At 39.2% G+C, this 26,814-nt stretch overlaps 1 protein-coding gene across 1 annotated transcript in view; it reads left to right on the top strand.

The window, feature by feature from the left end:
• crocc2 (ciliary rootlet coiled-coil, rootletin family member 2) overlaps window positions 1-26,814 on the top strand; it is a 107,271-nt gene that overhangs the window by 36,714 nt on the left and 43,743 nt on the right. Inside the window, 17 exon segments of the mRNA XM_057840081.1 lie at window positions 176-270; window positions 545-689; window positions 4,243-4,349; window positions 5,566-5,766; window positions 9,536-9,611; window positions 9,786-9,875; window positions 9,950-10,069; window positions 10,129-10,328; window positions 12,682-12,822; window positions 12,892-13,036; window positions 13,103-13,249; window positions 14,943-15,173; window positions 21,901-22,094; window positions 22,159-22,286; window positions 23,970-24,304; window positions 25,452-25,586; window positions 25,652-25,795. Of these exon segments, the coding sequence (XP_057696064.1) occupies window positions 176-270; window positions 545-689; window positions 4,243-4,349; window positions 5,566-5,766; window positions 9,536-9,611; window positions 9,786-9,875; window positions 9,950-10,069; window positions 10,129-10,328; window positions 12,682-12,822; window positions 12,892-13,036; window positions 13,103-13,249; window positions 14,943-15,173; window positions 21,901-22,094; window positions 22,159-22,286; window positions 23,970-24,304; window positions 25,452-25,586; window positions 25,652-25,795 (2,634 nt within the window).

Genomic DNA, 26,814 nt, shown 5'->3' with positions numbered 1-26,814 from the left:
GGTGCCCGGGCGGCAGACATGTCTTGAATTTCGTTCTGCTACGAGCGGCTGCCATCAATTTATGAGGGAAAATCGTTTTTGAACCTTTATGAATCGTAATCGAATCTTCACGTGTTGAATCGCGATGCATGTAATAATCGATTTTTTTTGGAACTCCTCTAATGTATTTGTGTAGCTGCAAGCCCACCAAGACTCGGCCCAACGTCAGGAACAGGATCTGAATGCCAACATCAGGAGCAAAGTCGCTCAGCTGGAGGAGCAACGAAGACGGTAAGTGGAGATACTTGTGGTTTCTACATCTTACTGAAATCCTTATTTTGTTTACTGTTGCCTGGAGCTCTTTGACCTCATAAGTTCTAAATCGGATGTTTCCGAATTCCCAGTTGTCCCAAACGCAGCGTAAATCCACTACAAACATTATTGGGTAATACAAAGCATCATCCAGCTTGTACGCACACAGATAGCATCGGCACATTTAATGAGTTGTGTGCTCGTGTGACTCCAGCTAAACAAATGCAGCTGTACTAAATTGTCGTATTTCCAGATGCGGCAGCCTGAGCCAAGTCAACTGTGTGTTGCGAGAACAGCTGGAGCAGGCCGACGCCCTCAAGCGGAGCTTGCTGGAAAGCTTGCAAAAGGCGCGCCAGGACGCACACGTGTGCGACAACCGCTTGCGCTTACAGCAAGAGGTGAGTGGTATGTTTGGGAAAGCAACCGATTATTAATTTATTGATGGCGATAGTCGTCCAATTCATTTGCACTGGGAGGGCTGGCAGCGATTATTCATTGTTTAGGTGAAGTGAAAGTTTCTGAGGTGAGTGTTTTTTCATGATAATAGAATATTTAAAAAAACATTGATCAGCCGATCGTTGCCAGCGCCTGCCAGTCAGAATAGATTGGACGTCTATCACTGTCAATAAGGTAAAGTGAAAATTTCGTAGGTAAGAGTTACATATATAATTCGTTATAATGATTTTTTTGAAAACTAATAATTCGATAACTGCTGTCTGTTGCCGTCAATGTTAGCTTAAAGTGAAAGTTTCTGACGTGAGTTTTTTCAAAAATAACATAAGATTCATCATTCAATCGCTGCCACCCTTCCCAGTTCAAATAGATTGGTAATCTATTGACATCAATAGTAATCAATAAGTTAAATATTTAAAAATATAGTGAGTCAAATAATTACAATTTTAGACAAAATAGTAAAAATTAGAGATGTATGCCGATCGATCGGGACATCTCTAATTTTTACTATTTTGTTGTCCGATCACATCATTTTCAAAGTATCGGAATCGACAAAAAAATATCGGCCATGGCTTTTTGTAATATATATATATTTTTTAATTAAATCGTTTTCTATTTGTATTTAACGTTACAGACATAATGTTACACTTATCCAGAGTCTTTAGTTTAGGCTTAAGGTAGGGTTATCAAGTTTATCCCAATGACGGCGGTAATTACTTTTTTTAAAAATGTATCACGTTAAAATATTTAATGCAATTAATGCATGCGCAGCACGACCTACTCACGCATTGTCGCGCCCCATCTGTAATGGCGCTGTTTTGCTAATATAGAGAGCTAAAAGGCAGCGTTAAATGAGTAGTGAATTTTGGCAGCCTTTGGAGCATTGTTTTAAATGGCTAAAGCCTTACAATTCCTCTCCCTATGATTAGAAATATCATGGGAAGCAATGTGGGAAAGGTAGCAATTGATCTTTATCTTAACACTTTGAGTTGTATCCCATCGCAGAGAAGATATATGAATTGGTAGCACTACGCACAGTCGTGGTTTCACTTGTCATGGTTCCACTTCCCATCATGCATTGGGCATGGCCTTCGGTATCATTTACTGAAAGCTCAACAAATACACTAGATGGCAATATTTAGTCACAAAATACAAAGTCACAAGTCTTTCTATCCGTGGATCCCTCTCACAGAAAGAATGTTAATAATGTAAATGCCATCTTGAGGATTTATTGTCATGATAAACAAATACAGTTCTTATGTACTGTATGTTGAATGTATATATTCGTCCGAGTTTTATTCATTTTTTTCTTAATGCATTGCCAAAATGTATATGATCGGGAAAAATTATCGGGAATGATTGGAATATAATCGGGAGCAAAAAAAAAAAGCAATCGGATCGCGAAATATCGGGATCGGCAGATACTCAAACTAAAACGATCGGATCGGGAGCAAAAAAACATGATAGGAACAACCCGAGTAAAAATAAAAAACCATTTTTTTACTTTTTTTTACTTACTGTATTTATCAATTGATACTTATATATATTTTTTATATAAGATATTTTAAGGATTGAAAGATTTATGTTTTGGAAATCATAAAGTAAAATACTAAAATCATAAACACACATGTATACGGCGGAAAACACAGACAAGGCTGAAAAAGCAGTTTCTGCTCTCGCACCTCTCTTTAAAATAAACTGCTGTATTTTAAGTCAAAAGAACTGTTGAGTTTGATAGAACATGTCTATATGCTGCCATAGCAGTTTCATGGCACATTAAGCCCCCGAACTGTTCTTAATGTGTCCGTTTTACCCCCCGTTTACTTAGTGTCTGTAACACTGTGTCACAGATATCTACTTCATAACTAGTTGTATTTTTGTTTTTACTGTCGCATTTTCCCCAATATATTAGATTATAAATAATCGATCCAAAGAAAGAAAAATTGAAGGAAAAAAAAGTTTAAAAGGGTAAATATTGTAAAAAGTAAATCTCGACCACTCCTTGATGTCTGCGATTTCAACATTGCAACCCTTGTTATATTACCGTGTTTCACCCATAAAATCCCCAAAAAGTCCGGCTGTGGCCATTCACAGTTGTCTTGACACTCGTTGAGAAATGCTAAATTGAGTTTTTAGATCGAAATAAGGTAAGTTCGCGATAATATCTCGAATCTTATAATCATGGTGTCTTTACTTATGCTTTCTCATGCTCTCGCCTCAAGTTAGGATTTTGCTGGGTCTAAAACACCTTCTTCAATTTAGCTGTTGACCCAGAGCGAGGTGACAAAGGCAGGACACAAGGAGGCAGGAGGCAGAGAATAGACTTTACCAACTGCAGTTTGGGGAGAGGTGTGAGATCGGGCAACGTGACTAAGAGCGTCTCATCGAAGTCTCTCTCAGAGCTCCCCGTGCTGCTGACTTTTATTGAGGGCTTGTTGCTGAGCAGAATATAGTTACAACACTGTTGTTCAACGTGGCAGTTTCGGTCGAGCAAGTTCCTTATTCTAGTCATTGATTAAATTAACAGTCACACTTATTGATTAAATTAACAGTCACACTCTTAAGCGAGCAAGATAACTTTGTTTTGAACACACATTTGCACTTGAAGTAGCTTGGTGGAAAAGTACTGAGACGTTGTGTGATGAATCAACATGTGTGTGTGTATCTATTTATCAGCAGAATGTGAGCAATTGACGGTAATAAAAATTTAAGCACATGATTATGGGCTAGAACGGTATTCTTCATAATAGCTTGGGAGAGCGCGTATAATAGCTGTGGGAGAGCAAACTTGTATAACCCGCAGAGTATAATGGTCATACAATCAAGCATATCTTACATATTTAGGGGTTTGTTTTATTTTTTAAATGCCCTCCTTTTCAAAATTTTCCCCCAGAAAATTGAGATTTTAAGCTTTCCAATGATGTATCACACATGCATATCAGACAATTTTGAAATTTGGCCAAATTGGGGGTCTCAGAGCGGAACTTCAAGTCACCTGAGTGTTTTCCGCCATATATAAATGTAAATACAGTGGAATTTTGACTTTCTATTAATGAATTAGCTTGCATCATAAAGTCACGTGTGTACATTTATCCATGAAAAAAAATGCTGCACTCTTTGAATATAGAAAAAACAAATAGCGCCATCTCTTGGCTAATTCAAGTCCGAACCAATGTTGTCCAAACTACAAAATGTCTCCTCGATATCTCAAGGGTTAACCTTCGTGATCCCCTTCATAGCCAACATTCACTTTATTTCCCCTGTTGTTGTTTCCTGTGAAAACATTCCAAGTGGCAAGGGGCGGGAGAAAGAGGCCCCCTTTGTTGCCGTAAACGTCGACCGTGTGTTTATTCAGGGAAATCCAATGACTTGTGTGTGTGCCAGTGCACTTCCAGGACAGCGTCTGTTTGGAATCACAATAACATGAGAGGTGCCATCTCTCGCTCAACTCTCTCCCACCCCCTTCACACACACATGCGTGCACTCGCCCCTTCACAGACATCGTCTTCCCGCCTGAGTCGGGAGCAGGCGCGTGTCAGAAGCCTATGGCGCCAGGCCGCCTCCCTGAGGAACGCCTTCACACAACTCAGGAGCTCTGCTGACAGGTAAGCATGCGGTCAAGAAAATGCACCAATGCTCAAAAAAAGTAATAAAAAATTAATCAAAAAATCTTTGAGGTGGCAGATAAACGCATATTAAAATGATATCGGATAATATCAACATCAATTTTTCGTTTTTTGTCCAATATGCATGTTGCCTTCAAAGTGAATGTAGAAGCCCTTGTACAAGGGCTGGTCACAGTTTAGCAAAGCAGTTATACTTATTGACCATTAGATGTCTCCCAACTAAGATGCTTGGGATTCATAAATGTGAACATTATGATTATTAAAGCATCCAGTGGGGCATCACAATTAGTGCTGAAAAAATTAATCGATTAACTCAAGTAATTTGATTAGAAAAAAGCTTCGACTCAAATTTTGCTGCTTCGAGTCGTTTAATTAAAGTGGCGTTGTAATAGTTTGTTTTGAAAGTGTTTGGATTTAGGTTTATTGATTTTGGGGGGGGATACACTGCTCTCTAGTGTCAGCAGTAAATATGACTCAACTCATTTAACATAGCTGACTCCAGCTGCTCTCTGTTAAGACCAACATAAGGTAAATTTTCGTTTGAGCTAATGTTTTTTTATGCATTCTTAATTTAATTTATAGTTATATTTTGCTGTTTTTTTGTGGGAATATGTGTTTGAACGATTTCGTAAGAGCATTGTAAAAAAAAAAAAAAGTTTGCGTTTTATAGCATTTAAGCTTGCGGACTTTTGCTATGAGAGTTAGCCAATTGTTCTTTTACTGTATGTAGATCCTGATTTAAAAAAAAAAAAAAAAAATTAAATAGCGTTTGAGGCTAAGCTAAGCTATTTTAATTTATTTTTAAATGAAAGTGCAAGTCTGCATAGTTTGAAGAAACACTCTGGAATTTTATTTTGTATTTGCATTTAATGCTTTTTTGCAGTTGCAATCTTAGCAATATTTAGTTTTACATCTCTTAAAATTTATTCTGCAACCCATGAAATGTTCCTAATCTGATTACTCGATTATTCGAACTAACTAGTTAATAGATTAATCGACTACTAAAATAATCGATTGCTGCAGCCCTAATCACAGTACAATTAGCCATAATATGTTCAGTCTGTTTAATATTGGGATCGGATTTTTGGAGTTGGAAAATATCAGGATATCAGATAAAATGTAATTGTCGGACAACTCTAAAAATATTGTTTTTATTGCATTGTGGGTAAAATTGTACTGTTAATGTGAATTCCAGGACGCTGTCCAACATGAGAAGCGAGTGCGCTACCGCCTGTCAGCAACTTCTTTTTGCCTGTCGCCATTTGGAAGCCACACAGGAGAGCGCCCCCGATGGCGCGGAGGTTTCATTGCTGGAGCGGCAGCTTAAGGATAAGCTTCGAGAGGCCATGCAGCTTCAGGGGCGCTGGGATGCTGAGAAAGTGGAACTTAACTCGAGGTAAGGCTGTGAGATTTTTGGACCGATCTTGGTAATCGGTATATAATCAACTACAGTGGTACCTCTACATACAAAGTTAATTCGTTCCAGGAACTTGTTTGTAAGATCAAATGTTCGTATGTCGAGCAGGATTTTCCCATAAGAATACATTATAATTCCATTAATTCATACCACAATCCGATAAACCTACACTAAATCTAAACGCATCGCGTGGCTGACTTGACAGAGTGAAATAGGACTTTTTACATTCACTTTGTTTACTTTGTCCAGCTATGGCAGACAGTAGGCGTGTTGTGTTGCACAAGTTGACGGAATAAATGATTAGAAACCTGACGAAGCTGGCACTTTTTTGGCAATGTTACAATCATAAGTTGTCAACTTATTTTGTAAAGACTTGCGAACGGAGGTCGGAGGAGGACCGTCGAGACCAGACATTCTACGGCCGTATTTTCGAGTCAGTTCACGGAGGCGCCGCCACGCTCATATTTTTCTATCATTTCGATCTTCATTTCAATGGTAAGCTTCACCTTTTTGCTTTTTTTCACCACCTGCACTGACATTCTTGGAACCCATGTTGATTGGTCTCACAAGAAAATCCGCCGTGCGTCCGTATGGCGGGAACACACACACAAAAAAAAAAGATTTATAACAGCGCCGCACGCTGTCATAATTCGTCGTATTTCGAGCATGGCGTTGGATGTAGAAACAAATGGCGAGTCAAATTTTACGTTGGATGTTGAAAAGATTGTGTATTGAAGCGATCGGATGTCGAGGTACCACTGTATTTGCAGATGCAATCTGACTAACTTGGCAGATTTTGAACAGTTCCTTAAAAAGAGTCCAATGTTGATGGTTTTCAAGCAATTTATTCCATTTTAGTTGAGGTAAACTTGATGGTAGACGCTAGGCCTGAACGATATTGGAAAAAAACTACTGCTGCAATTTTTTGGGGGTTTGCGATATATTGCGATATTAAAAAAAAAAAAAGTGTGTGTGTGTGTGTGTGTGTGTGTATATATATGTATGTATACTTTTTTTTTTCAAGAAATTTTCACTTGATGACTTGAATAGCTGTTTGAAGAGACTTTGGATGACTCACTGTGACCACAGTGTACAGTGATCCCTCGTTTTTTGTGGTTAATGGGGACCAAAAACCGCCACGATAATTGAAAAACTGCGAAGTCGCGCACAGCAGCAATCCCTCGATTTTTTTAATATTTTGGTGTGTTCAATGTATTTATTTAGATTTAGCATTGGAAAGAGATACATTAAAGACGTTTTTTTTCACTTTTTTCCCCAAAGTATGTTTTTAAAAAATGTGTATATACAGTATATATATATATATATATATATATATATATATATATATATATATATATATATATATATATATATGTTTGGCCTGTCAAAATTATCGCGTTAACGCGCGGTAATTAATTTTTTCAATTAATCACGTTAAAATATTTGATGCAATTGACGCACATGTCCCGCTCAGACAGTATTCTGCCTTTTGGTATGTTTTAAAGCAAGGTTTTTTGTGCTGTCTAACAGCGAACTCTTGTGGTCGCTTTGCGACATGGTTTATTGCTTTCTTGCCAGTTCGATATGGCTGCACGACGTCTCGGGCTGACGCCTACGTTGTAATGTTGTGCTTATATGATCCTTGGACAAGATTTGTCCGTAAGTATGGTTGTTGTAAAGAATGTACATATTATGTTAGTAAGCGAAATGTTATATTTTTTGTATGAGACGCTTTTTGTTTATGTTTAGTGAACCTGTATAGCGTGCTAAGTTAACGTTGTTGCTAATGCAATGCTTGTGTACTTTTTTTTTTGTAGTTTTACGACGGTCTAAAGAGGACAATGTTTTGAGGCCATTTTATTAATAAATCAGATGAAAAAGGAAGAAGTCTGATTATTAAGGCGTCGTTCACTAGCTGTCTAGCTTTGGAAAAAGTAGACGCTTCGGAATGAGGACGGCATAGACAGATTTAAATGACAGTAGACTGAAATGCCCACTACAGTCCTTATGTACCGTATGTTGAATGTATATATCCATCTTGTGTCTTATCTTTCCATTCCAACAATTTATTTTACAGAATATATATATAATTTACAGAAAAATATGGCATATTTTATAGATGGTTTGAATTGCGAATTATTGCGATTAATTACGATTAATTAATTTTTAAGCTGTAATTAACTCGATTAAAAATTTTAATCGTTTGACAGCCCTAATATATATATATATATTTTATGTTTTTAAGCATTTCAAAGGTAATAATTATTGATCAGTTTTAAACATAACTGTCCCACCGAATCATTTTTAAACAAGAATAAAGTACTGTAGTAGAAAAATGCTGTGCTTTATTAAATGCTTCTCTTTATCTACCTTGGCTGCAGAATCACTTCTGGTGTTTATTTCAACAACACAACAGGTGTACAAAGCATTCCCACTCGTCAGAACACCAGTGTTCTGCCAAAATCTTCTACATCGGCGAAACGTCCTACATGAGTCGAAATTGACACCCAAAGTGCTACCGTGCGCTGTAAACTTGTTTTGTTTGAATGCATATGGGCAGGACGAACTAAAAAAATGCCTTAAGAAAATAGTTAAATGTAGCTATATCAAATAAGGACGGTTTAAATACGCTACGTGGCTAATGTGGTCAACTGCTTCAAAGCTAACATAAAAAAACAATGATTAAATGTAGGATAGGGTAATAAATGCAAAAAGTATTTTTGAGGCAATGAAAAGGTACTAAAAAACTAAATAAAAACCAAAATACTGAGTACTCGCCGCTTCTAACCGATGTGCGCATGTGTTTGGATGCTCGTTCAAGCGCGCTGAGCATTGTGTAGGACGTTTCGCCGCGTGGTAAGGAATGGTCGAACACTGGCTGCCTCGAACGCACACACATTAATTCCAGTGCGCGCTTCCTTCATGCAGCAAGTGCTTGATAAGTTAAACAATATTTGAAACATGTGGCGCGTTTGAAGTCCACTTCTCTGGCGAGATCAAACACAACCCTCTATCAACATTGTTAACTTTAATAAGCTAGTGTTGCAGAGCTCGGGACAGGCAAAGCCTGAAGCAAAGCAAAAATTTGTAGATAAAAAAAAAATTAAACTATCGCACGTCCTTGCGATGGGACTTTTGCGCATGCGCACATCGCGACGGCAATGTTTAAACGATACATCGTTCAGGCTTAGTAGACGCCATCGTGTAAAAAATACCAGTTAAAAACGACAACGTTCCAAAAAAAAAAGAGACCATACTATATGAAAAAAAAATTGTCATCTTTCTTTGGCCAGAACACCAAGCGCTAACTGCCTCCAGGTAAAAGATAGTTTCGCAGATTGGCATGTTATTTGGTTTGAAAGGTTGAGCGTAATATGATGCAGAAAAATTCCAAAGATGAAACCCCGAGCTTTAAAACCTGATGGATAGCACCTACTTGAAATATCTGCAGGTAGTACCATTGGCACGAAATGTGGTAGAAAGGTTGAACACTAAATAATGAACATAAATTACAAAGATGAAACACCTAGCTTGAATATGTTTGATAGCGCCCAATTGCAATATCAACCAGAATGGTCTAATTTGGTTAGAAACTGCTTGACTTTGGTTTTAAGATTTTTTTTCCTGGTTAGTTACATCGTCTAATTTGGTCGCCTTGACATACCCCAGCATTCATAATCAAGCATTTTTGATTGACACTCAGACCAAAACCAACCAAGTTATTGTGATTATCTGTTCCATCATTCAGGATTATGGAGTTAAATGATGCCGTGAAGCAACTCCGCAGCCAAAACAGTGAGAAAGATGCCAGCTTGGACAGGATGGTGAGACTTTGAGGGGTGGTGTTTCCATTAATCATCAACTATAAAGTCCAATCTTATCTTATTAACTGCCATTAATGGCAAATTGGTTGGATTGGATGTCTATTGGAGTCAATAAATTAAAGCTTTGATCAATTTCCTGGTGTGGTTGATTTGCTGCCGTCTGTGTTTTTACAGGAGACAAGCAGAAGTGAAGACAAAGGGGATATGGCAGTCCTCCAGAGTGAGAACCAAGCTCTTCAGAAAGTACTCCAAGAGGTCTTTAAGGTTCGAGCAAAAAAAAAAAAAAAAAATCATAGCTCACGAATCCACTCTCTAACATTGTCTATATGGATCCACAGCTGGTGTCTAGCGGAGGTGATAGTGATGCTTTTGAGGGTCATCTTTCTTGTTCTCTACGGACGAACACCATCTTGACGGCTGTGCAGGGTGCCCTCGCCAAGCACAAGCAACAAACTGAGGTCTGCCTTGATTTTTTTGTCGTGCTATCACCAATTTTAAATGACACACAATGTTCCAGGACTTTAGCGCTCGTCTGGAGGCCTCCCTGGAGGAAGCAGACACTCTACGTACTCAACTGCAGCAGAGTGACTCGGCTAAACTAGAACTAGAGGCGAGGATCAGAGAAGGAACAAAGCAAAGTCAAGAGGCCAAAGATGTGTTGGAGGAAACTATAAGGGAAAAGGATAGATGTCACAGAGAGCTAGATGTCATCTCCAGGTAACATGTTAACCCTTTCAGTTATTATTTTAACTCTTACTGAGAATTCATTTAACTGCCATTGACGGCGCTAGACAGCCAATCAGTTTTTAATCAATAACACTTAAACAAGCATTCATAGCCAATCCTCCAGGTTTAAATGCATAGGACACCTATGACAGAAAAAAAATGTAGATGTTGCTTGAGGCCTGAAGCATTGTGTATTTATTTTTTTGTATTGTTCTACTTCATAAATTTATTTGTAATGACAAAAATAGAATATGAAAAATACAATAATGATTACCGTAATTTTCGGACTATAAGGCGCACCTGACTATAAGCCGCTACGACCAAATTTGACACAAAAACGGCATTTGTTCATAGCTAAGTCACAGCTGTCCTCATTGTTTTATGGGATATTTACACCAAAAGATATTATTCGGTAACACTTTATTTGACAGCGGCATCATAAGACTGTCACAAGAACAAATGAACCATCAAGAAGCTTTGAACCAATTGGCTACAAAGCTTCAAGAAGCTTCATTTGGCCATCACTGCTACCTTGGGGGAGACAGTTAACCTCTGCTGCCATCTGCTGTCAACACTGTTGTCTTCCAACATGCCTCCTAGCATGCATTGCAGAGTAACAGATGTAAAAATCAAAATTCATGTTCTGTGCAATTTTTTCCCCAGTTACTGTTCCAGTTGTTTAATTAATTGCTGCTTATGGTATTTGGTAACACCATTATTATTATGACATGACACTGCAATAATGAAAGCTTATGACTGATGTCATTTAGTGTCATCCAGCAAATTATCTCACCTTTGAATGGATGTTAGAGATCCGAGCTGAACATAAATCGAGTCGGTAACATAATTTGACGGATGACATTCCCTGACATCGTCATTAGCATTCGTTAATACCCATGACAGTGTCATATCATAATTATGACGGTCTTATTACGGTCTTATGACGCTGCTGTCAAATAAAGTGTTTCTTATTAACCCAAATAAATCAACAAATAAGCCGCACTGGATTATAAGCCACGGGATTCAAAATGAGGGGAAAAAAGTAGCGTCTTATAGTCCGAAAATGACAGAAATATTGCAGTGTAGTATTGTTTTTTTTTTTTTGTTGAGTTTGGTCTGGCAACTGCTTTTAACTAATTTTGAGTGAGGTTAAGTTTTTCTGTATCACGTGAAGTTTTTTAACTAGTGGATCCCCGCTTTCTTAACCTTTTTAATAGCCATATGTGTCCCATTTGATACACTTAGAATTTCATGATTTTGAGACTCTAGAATTTTGAATTTTTTTTCTCAAAAAAATTACTGGATGCAAGTCAACACATGCATCTGGAAGTTCCATGAGAAAACTGACGTCAGCATGTAGTAAGGGTTTTATATATCTGTGTGCTTATTACAAAACTGGGGGGGGGGGGGGGGGGGGGGGTTCCATTAAGACCTTATTTTTCAGATTTTCGGTTTCTCTGACCATTGCTTCATATAGCAGGTCTTTAATTAAAGAAAAATATGATCAATACTATGCTTAACAGATTGTGCTTAAGAAAAATTAAGAGTTGAGTTGGTATATTTTGATTTTTTTTTTTTTTTCCTGAGTCATTAAAAAAATGGTAAATTTTGGGTTTTTTGAATGAATAGTTGTATAGTATGAGTAGTAGACTTTTGTATTATTTTGGAAAACTACATGTCAGGGTTTCCCCAGGCAACCTTGCAAAGCCTGGTGGTAGAGAAGCCCACAGGCCCACCATGTTTTTGGAAAAAAAGATAAAAACAACAATGTTAGGTTGACGTGAATTTTTAAAATATGACTATTATGCTTTATTATAATCTTTTTCTTAACATTACGTAAATGTAGCATGTTTAAAAAAGGCACATCTTGAAATAAGAAACAATAACCCAAAAAAATTTAAAAATACAATGCGATTCAGTGCAATGGCAGAGAGCTCGAACAGATTTGTTCACATATCGACCATAAGATGTCGCCATTGCACTTTCAACTGTATCACCAGACGTGGTTAAAATGTGGCAACATATTTCTACTCTTCATTTTTTTTGTAGCGCTGTTTTAGCATGGCGAGGGGCGGGACAAGAAAAGCTAGGAAACCCTGCATGTTTTCGTTTAAATTAAGTTGGTCGGTCAAAACACAGCACTTATTATAAATGAGAAAGAGCTAATTGACGTGATCGCTATTGGTATCATGATCGGAAAATCTTACACGTAAATGATTCAAAATCGGCAGGATAAAACCATGTTTGGTGCTTCTGTAATTTTAGCAAAATGCTCTATTTTGGCACGTCAATGTTTTTATTTTGATAACTTTAGACCAGTTCTTGATGTCATCTCTGTTTTCAGTGAGAAGCGTGATGTGGAGCAGCTTTTAGCAGGCGTGCAGCAGGAGCGCGAATCCCAGCGCGCCGAGCTGGAGTCACTGAGGCGGCGGAACCAAGACGTCGAATTGCAGCTGGCGCGGCTCCGCTCCGAGGCCCGGCGAGGGTGTGACACACACACCATGAGTCATTTTTAACTCTTTCAGTGCCATTTAGAGAATGTGTTGCTCTCCAGCGAGCGAAGCCTTGAGGATTTGGAAGGGAAGCAGTCAGACCTCTGGCGGGATTTGGTGGCTGGGAGAGAGGCGCTGAATAAGTTGGCACTAGAGAAGGACGTTCTGGAGGAAGATAAAGCCAGCCTGGCTCTGGCTCTCACCAAGGTTACAATGTCGCCACTGTCTGATGTTTGATCGCAATGACATTTTTTTTATGTTGCCCCTTTGCAGGCTGAGTGTCATGGCAAAGCACAGGAAGCGCTGGTGGTCAAGCTACGACACCAGGAAGCAGGGTTGAAGGACTCTTTGGCCAAGATGGTTGCCCTGGGTGAGGGCCTGGCCAAAGACAAGGTAGAGCTCAACCATTTGCTGCTACAGGTGAGCAGTCGCACCTTGGAAAAAGAACAATAAAAGCCTGCAAAAACTGACCCACAAAAAAAAAACAAAAAAAAAAAAACAGACACACTATGAACACCGCAAAATGTTAATATTAAAAACTGTCAAAGCACATAAAGCCCCTCACACACTCCAGAAAACCCTTTTGCCAGACAAAAATCTCTTAAATGTCAAAAACCTATCGCACACTGGCCAAAATAAAACTGCAAAACTGTTTTTCACATCAAAAACTGTACATGCTGCAAATGTCTAAATAAAACTCACAAAGGAGTGTGGAAAGAGAGTGTGTGTGTATATTGTAAACATGATACGAGTCATACACATGTGCTTTTTATGGAAAATAATTCAATTTTTGTTCTGATGGTAATAGTGTTGAGCTGTGGTTGTGGGTTTCGGCTCACCTAAAGGACTGCATTTATTTTAATTTTATTTAGAATTTTGTATTTTTTTAATGTATTTTAACTTTATTATACCTATGTTCCAATTTGCTAATAAGTTTTGGAAAAAATAAAAATCCTGTTCAATGAAAAGTTGTTGTTTTTAAACTCAGACACCTCAAAGTAACACATTTTAGAGCTGTAATTGCAATACCGTGAAACCGTGATATTTTGGCTTAAGGTTATCTGTTCCGTGCCAAAGACTGTTAGCGAAGGGCGTAACATAAAACAAGTCACACAAATGTACGAGTGGACACAAATTTATTTACAGAACAATCAAACTCGCAATGAATATGTACAGAATGCTGACGAAGCGTGACTTCAGGGTAAGCCCAGGCCAAAACAACAAACAAAAGGAACTACACTTAAACCCCACCCGCTAACTAAACCCTGATCATGTAAAAGGAACAAAGAAAAGATAGCTTCTAACCTAACTTCCTACTCTATACAAAACAGGAGAAAACGGGTTGAACAGAAATGGCGACTTACCCTTACTTGCTTCAGTGCTCTTATTTACAGTGGTGAACAAAAACGATCCAATAATGAATAAACACAAAAGACCTCACCGAAAAAGCGGGAGTGTATCAGACTAGCGATCAAATGCAAACGAGCGTGAATGGCGAGCAAAGAGCTGGCGAGGAGGACCGCGGCAGAATGCTGTCAAATGCGACCTCATAGAGCGTTGGCAGCGGCAAGTTTATGAAACTTGGCGCCTTTTTCTTGGCCAATCAGCGGCGGCGGCGGCGGCGGTCCGTACTGCGTCGATCAGCTGTCGTCACAGTGGGAGGGTAAGCAGCCAGCTGGTGGAGGCGACGATCAGCTGACTGGAAGAATCTCAGAAAATTAACTAATAAACGGCCAGGGCAGTCACATTATCATACAGTCAGAATCTCGTACTGGCACATGCCTAATTGATGAGTACGCGGTTGAACGATTAAACGACTAGTCGTGCACCCCCCTACCAGGTACTGTAAAAGCTATGATTTACCCCCAACTTTTCAAATGTGAAAAACTTTCATATGAAAAGAAAAATTCTATCACAAAGAAAAAGAACTCATTCAAATGAAAAAACTCGAACAGTAAAACCTCTCATACGTCAATCTCTTACACAAACCACCAAAATTTTCCAAACTTTCACAAAAAAAAATATAGTCCTATACTTTTCATTTAAAAAAACCTTCACGAAATATAAAACACATTTTTGTTTTCTAACCCTTGCTGCGTCCCTTCGATTTCAGACTGAAGCAGAGAAGGCGGAGTTGGATGAACGCCGTCTGGATGCAGAAGCGGACCGAGTGGCGGCCCGGGAAGAGGTTACGCAGCTACAACGAGAAAAAGCCACCACTTTGGTGGAGAAGGAAGCCCTGGAGAACTCACATGCCCAGCTGCTGGACTTGAAGCACAAGGCAGAAGATGCCCTGTACCTCCTACAGAAGGAGAACGCACACAACATAGAGCAGTATTCACAGGTATCGAGAGCTGCAATTTATTTATTTTTCTTAAATTGAAGACAGTTTTACTTAGCAACATGACATTTGGTAAACGTGTCAATCAAGAACTGACCTACAAAAAAGTATCGGGAAGCCACGCAAAATATGATGAAGGAAGTCCACCATTTTGATTTGAATAGATTATTTTGACTACAGAGCGCATTTTGTATTTAACAATAAATTCAGCCCCCGAAGGCAACATGAAATTTGGTAGATGTGTCGATCATGAGCTAACTTGCAAAAAGGTCTCTGGATGCCACGAAAAATATGACCTAGGAAGTCCACCATTTTGATCTAAATAGACTAGTTTCTCTCCAGAGCACATCTTATACAGGTAGTCCCTGGGTTACGACGTACTCGACTTACGCAATTTCGACTGTACATTTAGTCTCTTCTGCCATTTTGTCTCCAGTCTTTTTTAGTTGCATAAGCAGTACCTTATTGTACCTCATAATATCTTATTTTTTACTTTTTATGATGTGTTCTGTCCTCACTAAACGTGAATTTGTTCAGCTTTACAGACAACATATAAGACAGTTGTGCTTTTTGAAGCTTTTTACTTCATTTTTGACAATTTGTAAAGCAAAACAACTCTCATTTTAACAATAAAGCACTTTACACAAAACAACTGGTGTTTAAACGTCCATCTAGTCTGATCAATGTGTAAATTTAGTGGATTAAATTAGCCTAATTTGCCTAACAAAAGTACCCTAGCTTAAATGCTAGGAATGCTAACGTATTCACAATTCTCATAGCAAATCGCTCACATGTAACTCCACAAACTGTACCTATAAACTTAATTACAAATGCATACTAGGGCTGTCAAACGATTAAAGTTTTTAATCGAGTTAATTACAGCTTAAAAATTAATTAATCGTAATTAATCTCAATTCAAACCATCTGTAAAATATGCCATATTTTTCTGTAAATTATTGTTGGAATGGAAAGATAAGACACAAGACGGATATATACATTCAACACATGGTACATACAGTGGGGAGAACAAGTATTTGATACACTGCCAATGGGAAAACCCACTGCCAATGGGAAAACCCATTGGCAGTGTATCAAATACTTGTTCTCCCCACTGTAAGTACTGTATTTGTTTATTATAACAATAAATCAACAAGATGGCATTAACATTATTAACATTCTCTTAAAGTGATCCATGGATAGGAAGACTTGTAGTTCTTAAAAGATAAATGTTAGTACAAGTTATAGAAATTTTATATTAAAACCCCTCTTAATGTTTTCGTTTCATTAAAATGTGTAAAATTTTCAATCAAAAAATAAACGAGTAGCTCGCCATTATTGATGTCAATAATTACACCATGCTCACTCATGGTGTAACACATAAAATCAGTTGGACCCAAGCGCCAGCAGAGGGCGCCAAACACCAAAAAAACAAGTAACAAGCGAACATTACACTGCTGTCATTTTAATCTGTTTGAGCGGGGCATGTGCGTTAATTGCGTCAAATATTTTAACGTGATTACTGCCCATTAACGCGATAATTTTGACAGCCCTAATGCATACACAAACATATATTATCTGAAACAACTTACAGCCTTATGTGGGCCAAACCAAAGCGCAGTTATCCTTTATCCATGTCAGACCTCTGAGTCTGGTTCTCAGTCATACAAGACGACAGTCCAGCCAGACCCAACGCTGCCATTAGAGGGCAGTGTATCCTCCATCATTCAACAAAATACAATACTTTTGGACTTTTTGCATAGTTATCTTTATAGGGGTTCTTAAAGGGTTCATTCCGACCTACGCGGAAATTCGGGTCGCCAGTGTAGGAATGGAGCTTTTTCGTAACCCGGGGACTACCTGTATTTAAGAAAAAACTCCCCCCAAAAGCAGTTTCATTTACCAACATGAAATTTGGGTGGTTTGTTGATCATAAGTTGAGCTACAACATTGTCTCAAAAAGCCATGCTCAAAAACTCACAGAAAGTAATCCATATTGGCTTAAAGCAGCCATTTTATATATCAGATATCAACTTAACCTTAAGCTTTTGAAGCAGTACATGACTACTGTTCCTCAACTCTTGTCTGACTTATAGCTGCAGTTTCAAATTTGAACCACCAGACAGATAGAGGATGCTAAAAAGTGTTTATGATTCTTGCATGCCATATTTTTGTGAAGGGTCCTAAAAAGAAGGTGAAAGTCTGCATTTCTACTTCAACAACCATAGAAAGAAAGGCCAGTAAATAACTGAGTATTACTGTCTCCTTAAAATTGATATTTTCTTAAGATTGAAGTGCTATTAATAGTACTTTATGAGTCCGTGGGGAAAGAAAAGAGCGCACAAATGCAAGGAAGATAAATGGAGCGTCTGAGAGCTTTTTTAAGTGAAGACGCTCGTAAATTTGCACCGCCAAAATCTTCTCATTCTTTGCCCGCCGAAGAATGACAAGAATCCTCTCCTGCTTTATTATCGCTCGAGCAGGACCTCCGTGTTTGAGCTCAGGTAGTTTTTAACAAACCAAACAAATGGACAAATTCCATCCAAACATTCGGAGATAAGCGAGCTGTGAAAATAAATGTGAAAAAGCTCGGGTGTCCTCCGGCCCGAGCCTGAGTCGTGGCGCGCTAATATTTAGTTTGACTTCAATTTAGCCTGGATGGAAATCAAATTACGCTGATTGTTGCTTTTTAAACCTTCCATCGGTCTGAAAAAAACCCACAATAAACACGAGAAGGGGGTTGGGGTCCGTTATGAATTTGGCCATTGTGTTACAGCACAAAAGTGCGGTTATTCTGTCTTCTTTTTCTCATGATCTCCCAAATTTCACTTCCATTCATTTCAAGTCATTTAAATTGAGAAGACCGGCTGTGAATCCTCGTATTTCGGTGCAATTGACGGTGCTAAAAGTCCAATCCATTTTGACTTGAGCAGTCAAAATGGATTGGACATCTAGCACCATCAATAGCGGCCAATGAGTTCAATAAGGGCCACCATGTAAGGCTTAAAGAAAAAAATCAATTCATTCATGGAAAGGATTAAGGATGACAATAACCAAGCGGGAAGGTAGAAAGGTAGGATGGTGGGTAAACGTAATTACAGCGGAGCAAATAAGTATTTAGTGAACCACTAATTGTGCAAGTTCTCCCACTTGAAAATATTAGAGAGGCCTGTAATTGTCAACATGGGTAAACCTCAACCATGAGAGACAAAAAACTGAAAATCACATTGTTTGATTTTTAAAAGAATTTATTTGCAAATCATGGTGGAAAATAAGTATTTGGTCAATACCAAAAGTTCATCTCAATACTGTTATGTGCCCTTTGTTGGCAATTACGGAGGCCAAACGTTTTCTGTAACCTTTCACAAGCTTTTCACACACTGTTGCTGGTATTTTGGCCCATTCCTGCATGCAGATCTCCTCTAGAGCAGTGATATTTTGGGGCTGTCATTGGGCAACACGGACTTTCAACTCCCTCGACAGATTTTGTATGGGGTTGAGATCTGGAGACTGGCTAGGCCACTCCAGGACCTTGAAATGCTTCTTACGAAGCTAGTCCTTTGTTGCCCTTTGTGGCTGTGTGTTTGGGATCATTGTCATGCGGAAAGACCCAGCCATGTCTCATCTTCAATGCCCTTGCTGATGGAAGGAGATTTTCCCTCAAAATCTCTCGATACCTGGTCCCATTCATACTTTCCTTTACACAGATCAGTCGTCCTGGTCCCTTTGCAGAAAAGCAGCCCCAAAGCATGATGTTTCAACCCCCATGCTTCACAGTGGGTATGGTGTTCTTCAGATGCAATTCAGTATTCTTTCTCCTCCAAACACGAGAACCTGTGTTTCTGCCATAAGTTCTATTTTGGTTTCATCTGACCATATTGTCGCAGTCCTCTTCTGGATCATCCAAATGCTCTCCAGTGAACCGCAGACGGGCCTGGACATGTACTTTCTTCAGCAGGGGGACACATCTGGCAGTGCAGGATTTGAGTCCCTGGCGGCGCATTGTGTTACTGATATTAGCCTTTGTTACTGTGGTCCCAGCTCTCTGTAGGTCATTCACTCGGTCCCCCCGTGTGGTTCTGAAATTTTTGCTCACCGTTCTTGTTATCATTTTGACGCCACGGGGTGAGATCTTGCATGGAGCCCTTGATCGAGGTAGATTATCAGTGGTCTTGTATGTCTTCCATTTTTGAATAATTGCTCCCACAGTTGATTTCTTTACACCAAGCGTTTTACCTATTGCAGATTAGGGCTTCCCAGCCTGGTGCAGGTCTACAATTTTGTCTCTGGTGTCCATCGACAGCTCTTTGGTCTTGGCCATAGTGGAGTTTGGAGTGTGACTGACTGAGGTTGTGGACAGGTGTCTTTTACACCGATGAGTTAAAACAGGTGCTATTAATACAGGTAACGAGTGGAGCCTCGTTAGACCTCGTTAGAAGAAGTTAGACCTCTTTGACAGCAAGAAATCTTGCTTGTTTGTAGGTGACCAAATACTTATTTTCAACTCTAATTTGAAAATAAATTCTTTAAAAATCAAACAATGTGATTTTCAGTTTTTTTCCACATTCTGTCTCTCATGGTTGAGGTTTAGCCATGTTGACCATTACAGGCCTCTCTAATTATTTCAAGTAGGAGAACTTGCACAATTGGTGGTTGACTAAATACTTATTTGCCCCACTGTACATCCCGGTCAAGTTGTGCGGTTTCGGCGTAATCTGTACAAGTGAGCACTGATTTTTAACTGTGTATGCCATACTATCAAAATCTGTACGTTTTTTGTGCAGTCCGTTTTTTTTTCTCCGTTCGGATTTTGTCACTGTTACGGCAATGAGACAATGTTCGTTACTATGTTGGTTGAATGACGCGAGAAAAATCAGAGACACGGAGAGAGAAGAGCGGGGGTGGGAAGGTAGGAAGAGTGTTGTGACGCTGTTCAATGTTCAAGCTCCAATATTTTCTGACTGTACCTGAAAGCCTGCAATCTACGTACGCCCACTTGATGCACCGCTAGATATCACATGCATATAGAACTACATGCGAAATGACAGACTCGGCGGTGTAAGTAAACAGCCGCCATTTTAAAGCAGTAGAACCTAAGTAACTTTTTATCTAAAATACTCCTACATTGGCAAAATCTTGACTTGAGTCTATCTTTAAATGATGAAACAGTTTTGAAACTTTCACATGTCGAAAGTAGACAGAAGGAAATTAATGCAAAAACGGGAGCAATTTTAACAATTTTAATTCACAACATTAACTCATTTGCTCCCAAAAACGTATAAATACATTCTATTTTTAATTGCTTCAGTGTCCCAAAAACTTATACGTATTTTGCATTCAATTTTTTTTTTTTTTTTTGACAAGAGGCACCTATAGGTTCCTATCTATCTAAAATATAATGCACAAAGCTCAAAACCCATTTTAAAGCAATAAAACTGGCCACTGGAGGAGTCAGTAGCGCATTTGGTAAGAAATAATCTCGGGCCAAGAAATGAAGTGAGGAAAAATTGTCAGGAAACGGAAGGCGATCTTGTGAAGACGCGTGAGAATTTGAGAAAAATGTGGAGAACGATCGGGGAAAAAAAGGCATACAACACTGGAGGAGTGCTTTGAAAAACTATCGTCAAAGAAGGATTAAAAAAAAAAATCTATCTTGATGAGACAGACGGTGACATCCGAAACAGCGTCATATGCTTTCACAAAAAGCTCAATTTCTCCGTTTTTTCATCAGAAATTGGAGAATTGCTCAAACTAAGCTATTTTCTAATGCTGATATCTAAAGAATAGAAAAGGATATGAACTAACTTTTATTTTTCTCCTGAAAGAAGAGAGTCTAATCTTTCTTTTGGTGGGTCCATGTTTATATAGCAATAGAACAAAATTTTCTGTGGGCCTTGCAAAATCAGTCAAAATCCAGTAAAACGGCCGGGAGTGAAAGGCTTGCTCCGGTGAAAATGGCTGGGAGTGAATGAGTTAAATGCCTTCCTTTTTTTGTTTGTTGTTTTTTGTTTTGTTTTGTTTTTTTAAATGGAAAAAAAAACATGAGAGGTAACACCAGTTACTTTGCCAAGTAACTAATTACTCTTACATTAGGTAACTGAGTTACTAACTCAATTACATTTTGGGAGAAGTAATTTGTAACTTTAATTAATTACTTTTTTAAAAGTAAGATTAACAACACTGGTCATAAAGATGAAGTCTGCAGAATGAAAACTGACGAAAGCGGAGATTATATTCTACCAATTTGTTGCCGAACACAATTTGCCTGCAACTATTGCTGATCACTTCTCAACGTTAGCAAAAGAAATGTTCCCTGACTCAAAGATTGCATCGGTAAGTTAATTTTGTCAATTGACATTTTTAATTTATAATTGGACACACTAACAAACTACCTTCAAGTCAAACTGAATTGCGAGCTGAAGTGCAGCCATCAAAAGACATGATGGAAATTGCCAAAAGTGCTACATACAATTATAGCAAAAGTCACTGTTAAATTTTAGTAATCATTATGTAGATGAGGATATTGATTGCACCAGGTTGTATGTGACAATATTACCCATAAATTCATATTATTTTTAAAAAATAGTTTTATTTTTGTTTCATATTGCACGCAATATAAAACGTAAGATTAGTCACCATTTTGTAAGGGCATACATCACTATATGTAAGATTGCCAACGGCCTCGGGTTGACAGGTACTGCATGTAATTATGAGTCTGTGTATTCCACCGCAGGTAAAAAGACAGATGCAGAGCACATCAGAAGAGCTGCATGAAGTCAGGAAGCAGCTTGACATGCATGTAGCAGGCCTGGCCAAAGCCACGACTGACCGGGATGAACTAGCCAAAGAAAAAGCCGCCCTAGAGGTTCAGCTGTGCTCGGCCGAGCGGAAGTCCTACGACCTTACGCAGGAGCTGCTAGCGCTCAGGTATATATGACACAAAAGTGAAAGTATCACTCAGAGCTAGCTTTGATAGCTTTTGTACTTTCAGATCAGAGAAGCACTTCTTGGAAACCGGTGTGTTTCAGAGCCAAGAACTGGCTTCGTCTCTGGAGTTCGAGTGTAGCCGTGTTGAAGCCGAGAGACGCAGCTTGCTGTCGGCTAATGAATCTTTAACACGTGAGTTGGACATACAGTGGGGCAAAAAAGTATTAAGTCAACCACCAATTGTGCAAGTTCTCCTACTTGAAAAGATTAGAGAGGCCTGTAATTGTCAACATGGGTAAACCTCAACCATGAAAGACAGAATTTGGGAAAAAAAACAAACAGAAAATCACATTGTTTGATTTTTTAAAAAGAATTTATTTCCAAATTAGAGTGGAAAATAAGTATTTAGTCACCTACAAACAAGCACATTTCTGGCTGTCAAAGAGGTCTAATGAGGTCTAACGAGGCTCCACTCGTTACCTGTATTAATAGCACCTCTTTTAACTCATTATCGGTGTAAAAGACACCTGTCCACAACCTCAGTCAGTCACACTCCAAACTCCACTATGGCCAAGACCAAAGAGCTGTCGAAGGACACCAGAGACAAAATTGTAGACCTGCACCAGGCTGGGAAGACTGAATCTGTAATAGGTAAAACGCTTGGTGTAAAGAAATCAACTGTGGGAGCAATTATTAGAAATGGAAGACATACAAGACCACTGATAATCTACCTCGATCTGGGGCTCCATGCAAGATCTCACCCCGTGGCGTCAAAATGATAACAAGAACGGTGAGCAAAAATTCCAGAACCACACGGGGGGACCTAGTGAATGACCTACAGAGAGCTGGGACCACAGTAACAAAGGCTACTATCAGTAACACAATGCACCGCTACGGACTCAAATCCTGCACTGCCAGACGTGTCCCCCTACTGAAGAAAGTACACGTCCAGGCCCGTCTGCACTTCGCTAGAAAGCATTTGAATGATCCAGAAGAGGACTGGGAGAATGTGTTATGGTCAGATGAAACCAAAATAGAACTTTTTGGTAGAAACACAGGTTCTCGTGTTTGGAGGAGAAAGAATACTGAATTGCATCCGAAGAACACCATACCCACTGTAAAGCATGGGGGGGAAATATCATGCTTTGGGGCTTTTTTTCTGCAAAGTGACCAGGACGACTGATCTGTGTAAAGGAAAGAATCAATGGGGCCATGTATCGAGAGATTTTGAGTGAAAATCTCCTTCCGTCAGCAAGGGCATTGAAGATGAGATGTGGCTGGGTCTTTCAGCATGACAATGATCCCCAAAAACACAGCCAGGGCAACAAAGGAGTGGCTTTGTAAGAAGCATTTGAAGGTCCTGGAGTGGCCTAGCCAGTCTCCAGATCTCAACCCCATAGAAAATCTGTGGAGGGAGTTGAAAGTCCATCTTGCCCAACGACAGCCCCAAAACATCACTGCTCTAGAGGAGATCTGCATGGAGGAATGGGCCAAAATACCAGCAACAGTGTGTGAAAAGCTCGTGAAGAGTTACAGAAAACGTTTAGCCTCCGTTATTGCCAGCAAAGGGTACATAACAAAGTATTGAGATGAGCTTTTGGTATTGATCAAATACTTATTTTCCACCATGATTTGCAAATAAATTCTTTAAAAATCAAACAGTGTGATGTTCTGTTTTTTTCCCCCACATTCTGTCTCTCATGGTTGAGGTTTACCCATGTTGATAATTACAGGCCTCTAATATTTTCAAGTGGGAGAACTTGCACAATTAGTGGTTGACTAAATACTTATTTTCCCCACTGTATCTATCCCTGGGGCATTTTTGTTATGACTGATCATAACAAAAGCAACTACAATAACAACAATTTTCCACAGGTGATGCTGCGCAGGCGCGTCTGGATGCGGAGCGTCAGCTAGCTCAAGTTGCGCATAAATGCAGGGACCTGGAGATGAAGCTAGTCCTAGCGGAGAAGAAGGCTCTGGAGACCTTAAAGACTAGGGATGAGCTCCACCGAGAATTGGAAGGTGAACGTGAACAGAAGGAGCAGCAGCTCAAAGAGCTGATCGAGCAACAGGAGCAACTGCGTTCACTCTATAAGGAGTTAACAGAGCGTAGCAGGGAGGAGGTGGAAAGGGCAAAAGAGGACATGCTTAAAGCCCAGCAACACTGTGAGAGAAGCATCTTGCAGGCCAATAGTGAGAAGCAACAGGTAGGTAGAAATTAGAAACACATTGATATTAGGCTGATAGACGTGCCATCCATTGTGAAATTACGCCTTTTCGAAGCAACGAGTGTATTTTATCAACCTCTTTAAAGGGATCCACAGATAGAAAGACTTGTAGTTCTTAAAAGATAAATGTTATTATGAGTTAAAATAATTTGGTATTAAAAACCCCTCTTGATGATTTCATTTTCATACAATTTGTTAAATTAGTTTAACTAGTAGGTCGCCATTGGTGGTGACATCACATGGTTACGGGCTTCCAGAGTATGACTCCAGCGACATAAACATATCATCTGTTCAACTCTTTCAATTTGAACCCGAGACGAACATTAATGAGCATGACAGCATTGTCGATTTTTCTCAAAACGAGCAGCAAAAGCAAAATGAACGGGAAAGACGGGATGAGACGAGAGTAGGGGGAAAACATTTCTGCCAAAATGTGCTACACCGGCGAAACGTCTACAAGAGGCGAATTTGACACCCAAAGTACTACCGTGCGCTTTCAGCTTGTTTTGTTTAGATGCATAGGCAGAACATACGAAAGATGCCTTAAGAAAATACTTAAACGTAGTCAAATCATATAAGGGTGGTTTAAATATGCTACGTGACTAATGTGGTCAACAGATCAAGAATCTGCTTTAAAGCTACCACAAGAAAACAATGCTTAAAAGTATGAGGGAAACATATGCAAAAAGTATTTTAAGGTAATAAAAGACTGAATAAAAACACAAATAGTGAGTACTCACCACTTTTAACCGATGTGCGCATGTGTTGGACGTCTCGCCACGTAGTAGGAATTGCAGTAACCCGGTAGTGATCGTCTAGTGACAGTGGCAAACTACATCATCACCCCGAGTGTCCATGGCGCGCATAAAACATGGCGCCCTCCGTAGGTCAAAACATGTACTATTTCAGATGTTTAAATCAGTGGCAATATTTTATGTTTCTAGTAACATATTTTTATTTTAGAGAACAATTGTGGCTTATTGAGCCTATAAGTATTTAAGTCCGAGGTTTCCTTCAAAATGTTTTATGATAATGAATACACTCTCACCTCAGAAACGTTCACTTACCCGCTGCCATTGATGGTCAACAAGCCAAAAACATGTCATTGTGTGTCTTCGGTGATTAGGCTTTGACCCAGAATGAGACTGAGAAGGCATCCCTGTTGAAGAGGCTGTCAATTCTCCAAAATGATTTCAAGTCTGTAACCAGTGAATTGGAGCTAACTCAGAGGGAAGCGCTCACAAAACAGGAGCAGGACCAGGTGACTATCGCTATCCCAGAAGCTTCTTTTGGTCTGTTGAAGTAAAGTTTCTTCTTGTTTTCCAGAATGAAATTTCAGTCACGCGATGTGAAATGGAGAAACTGCGAGCTGACCTGAAGGCCTCGCTCAACTCGTATGATGTGGCTGAAAAGAGCGGATGGGAAAAGTTACGCGAGATGAGCCAACAGCAGCAGGCCACACAGCGTCAGGTTAGAAAGTTGATGCGAGTGGGTTTAATTCAGATGTGACTTCTCTGCTTGTACTCTATAGTAGCAACTTGGAAATGTTCTTTGGGATGTCCATTTATATTCCAACAAGTTTGTCAAAAGACAAATAGATATTCACCAGGGTGGAAATATTGTGTAAAATCTATTAGAGGCGTGCGAAATTTCCGATTCTTAGATTATTTGCGATTCGGCCGTGGAAGATTCGAGAACGATTCACAAACATCCAAATTCCGATTATTGATTTAACCAGGTAAAGCAAAACTAAAACACAGTCAGCGCGGTCTTCGGGACGCAGTGAGGAACGGACCGAGAGCAAATATCATGTTCAAGTCATGCCGCTAGATAAAAAAATAAAAATAAAAAATACCTGACTGCGGCCGACAGCTGGTTAAAACAACGCCCAGTTGCTAGTTGCTACAAACATACGGCTATAGTAGATATCACATATATGCAGAACTAGATGCTAAATGACAGACGACTGCGGTGTTAGAACATATACAAAGAACTAGATGCGAAACGACAGGCTTGCCGTTTAGTAGTTGCCGCGTTGTAAACAGCCGCCATCTTAAAGCAGTAGACTTCTCTAGAAGGCTCTGTTGTAGCGAACCTAATTAACTTTTTATCTGAAATACTCCTCAATCAGCAAAATCTTGAATCTACCTTTAAATAATGAAACAGTTTTAAAACTTTGACATGTTGTAAGTAGACAGAAGGGAAATTATGGAATAACGGGAGCAATTTTATCAACTTTAACGGTTGATTCACATCATTAAATTAATGGAATGTAGTTTAAACGGGGACTTGAGTATTTTATTTAATGTTTTTAACTGTTAACTTGATACTTAAATATTAGTTTGGTTTAGCCTAATAGGATTTTTAAACTATTTTGGAACTAATGTACAAAACATTAAAAGGGGGGTTTGGGTGACATCAATAATCGATTTATAATCGAATCGGAGCCTCTGAATCGTAATCGAATCGTTAGGTACCTAAAGAATCCC

The sequence above is a fragment of the Corythoichthys intestinalis genome, chromosome 7 (assembly GCF_030265065.1).
Source record: "Corythoichthys intestinalis isolate RoL2023-P3 chromosome 7, ASM3026506v1, whole genome shotgun sequence".
NCBI classification, from domain to species: domain Eukaryota; kingdom Metazoa; phylum Chordata; class Actinopteri; order Syngnathiformes; family Syngnathidae; genus Corythoichthys; species Corythoichthys intestinalis.
Note: the sequence above shows the minus strand (reverse complement) of the source record. Positions and strands in the feature narration are given on the sequence as shown.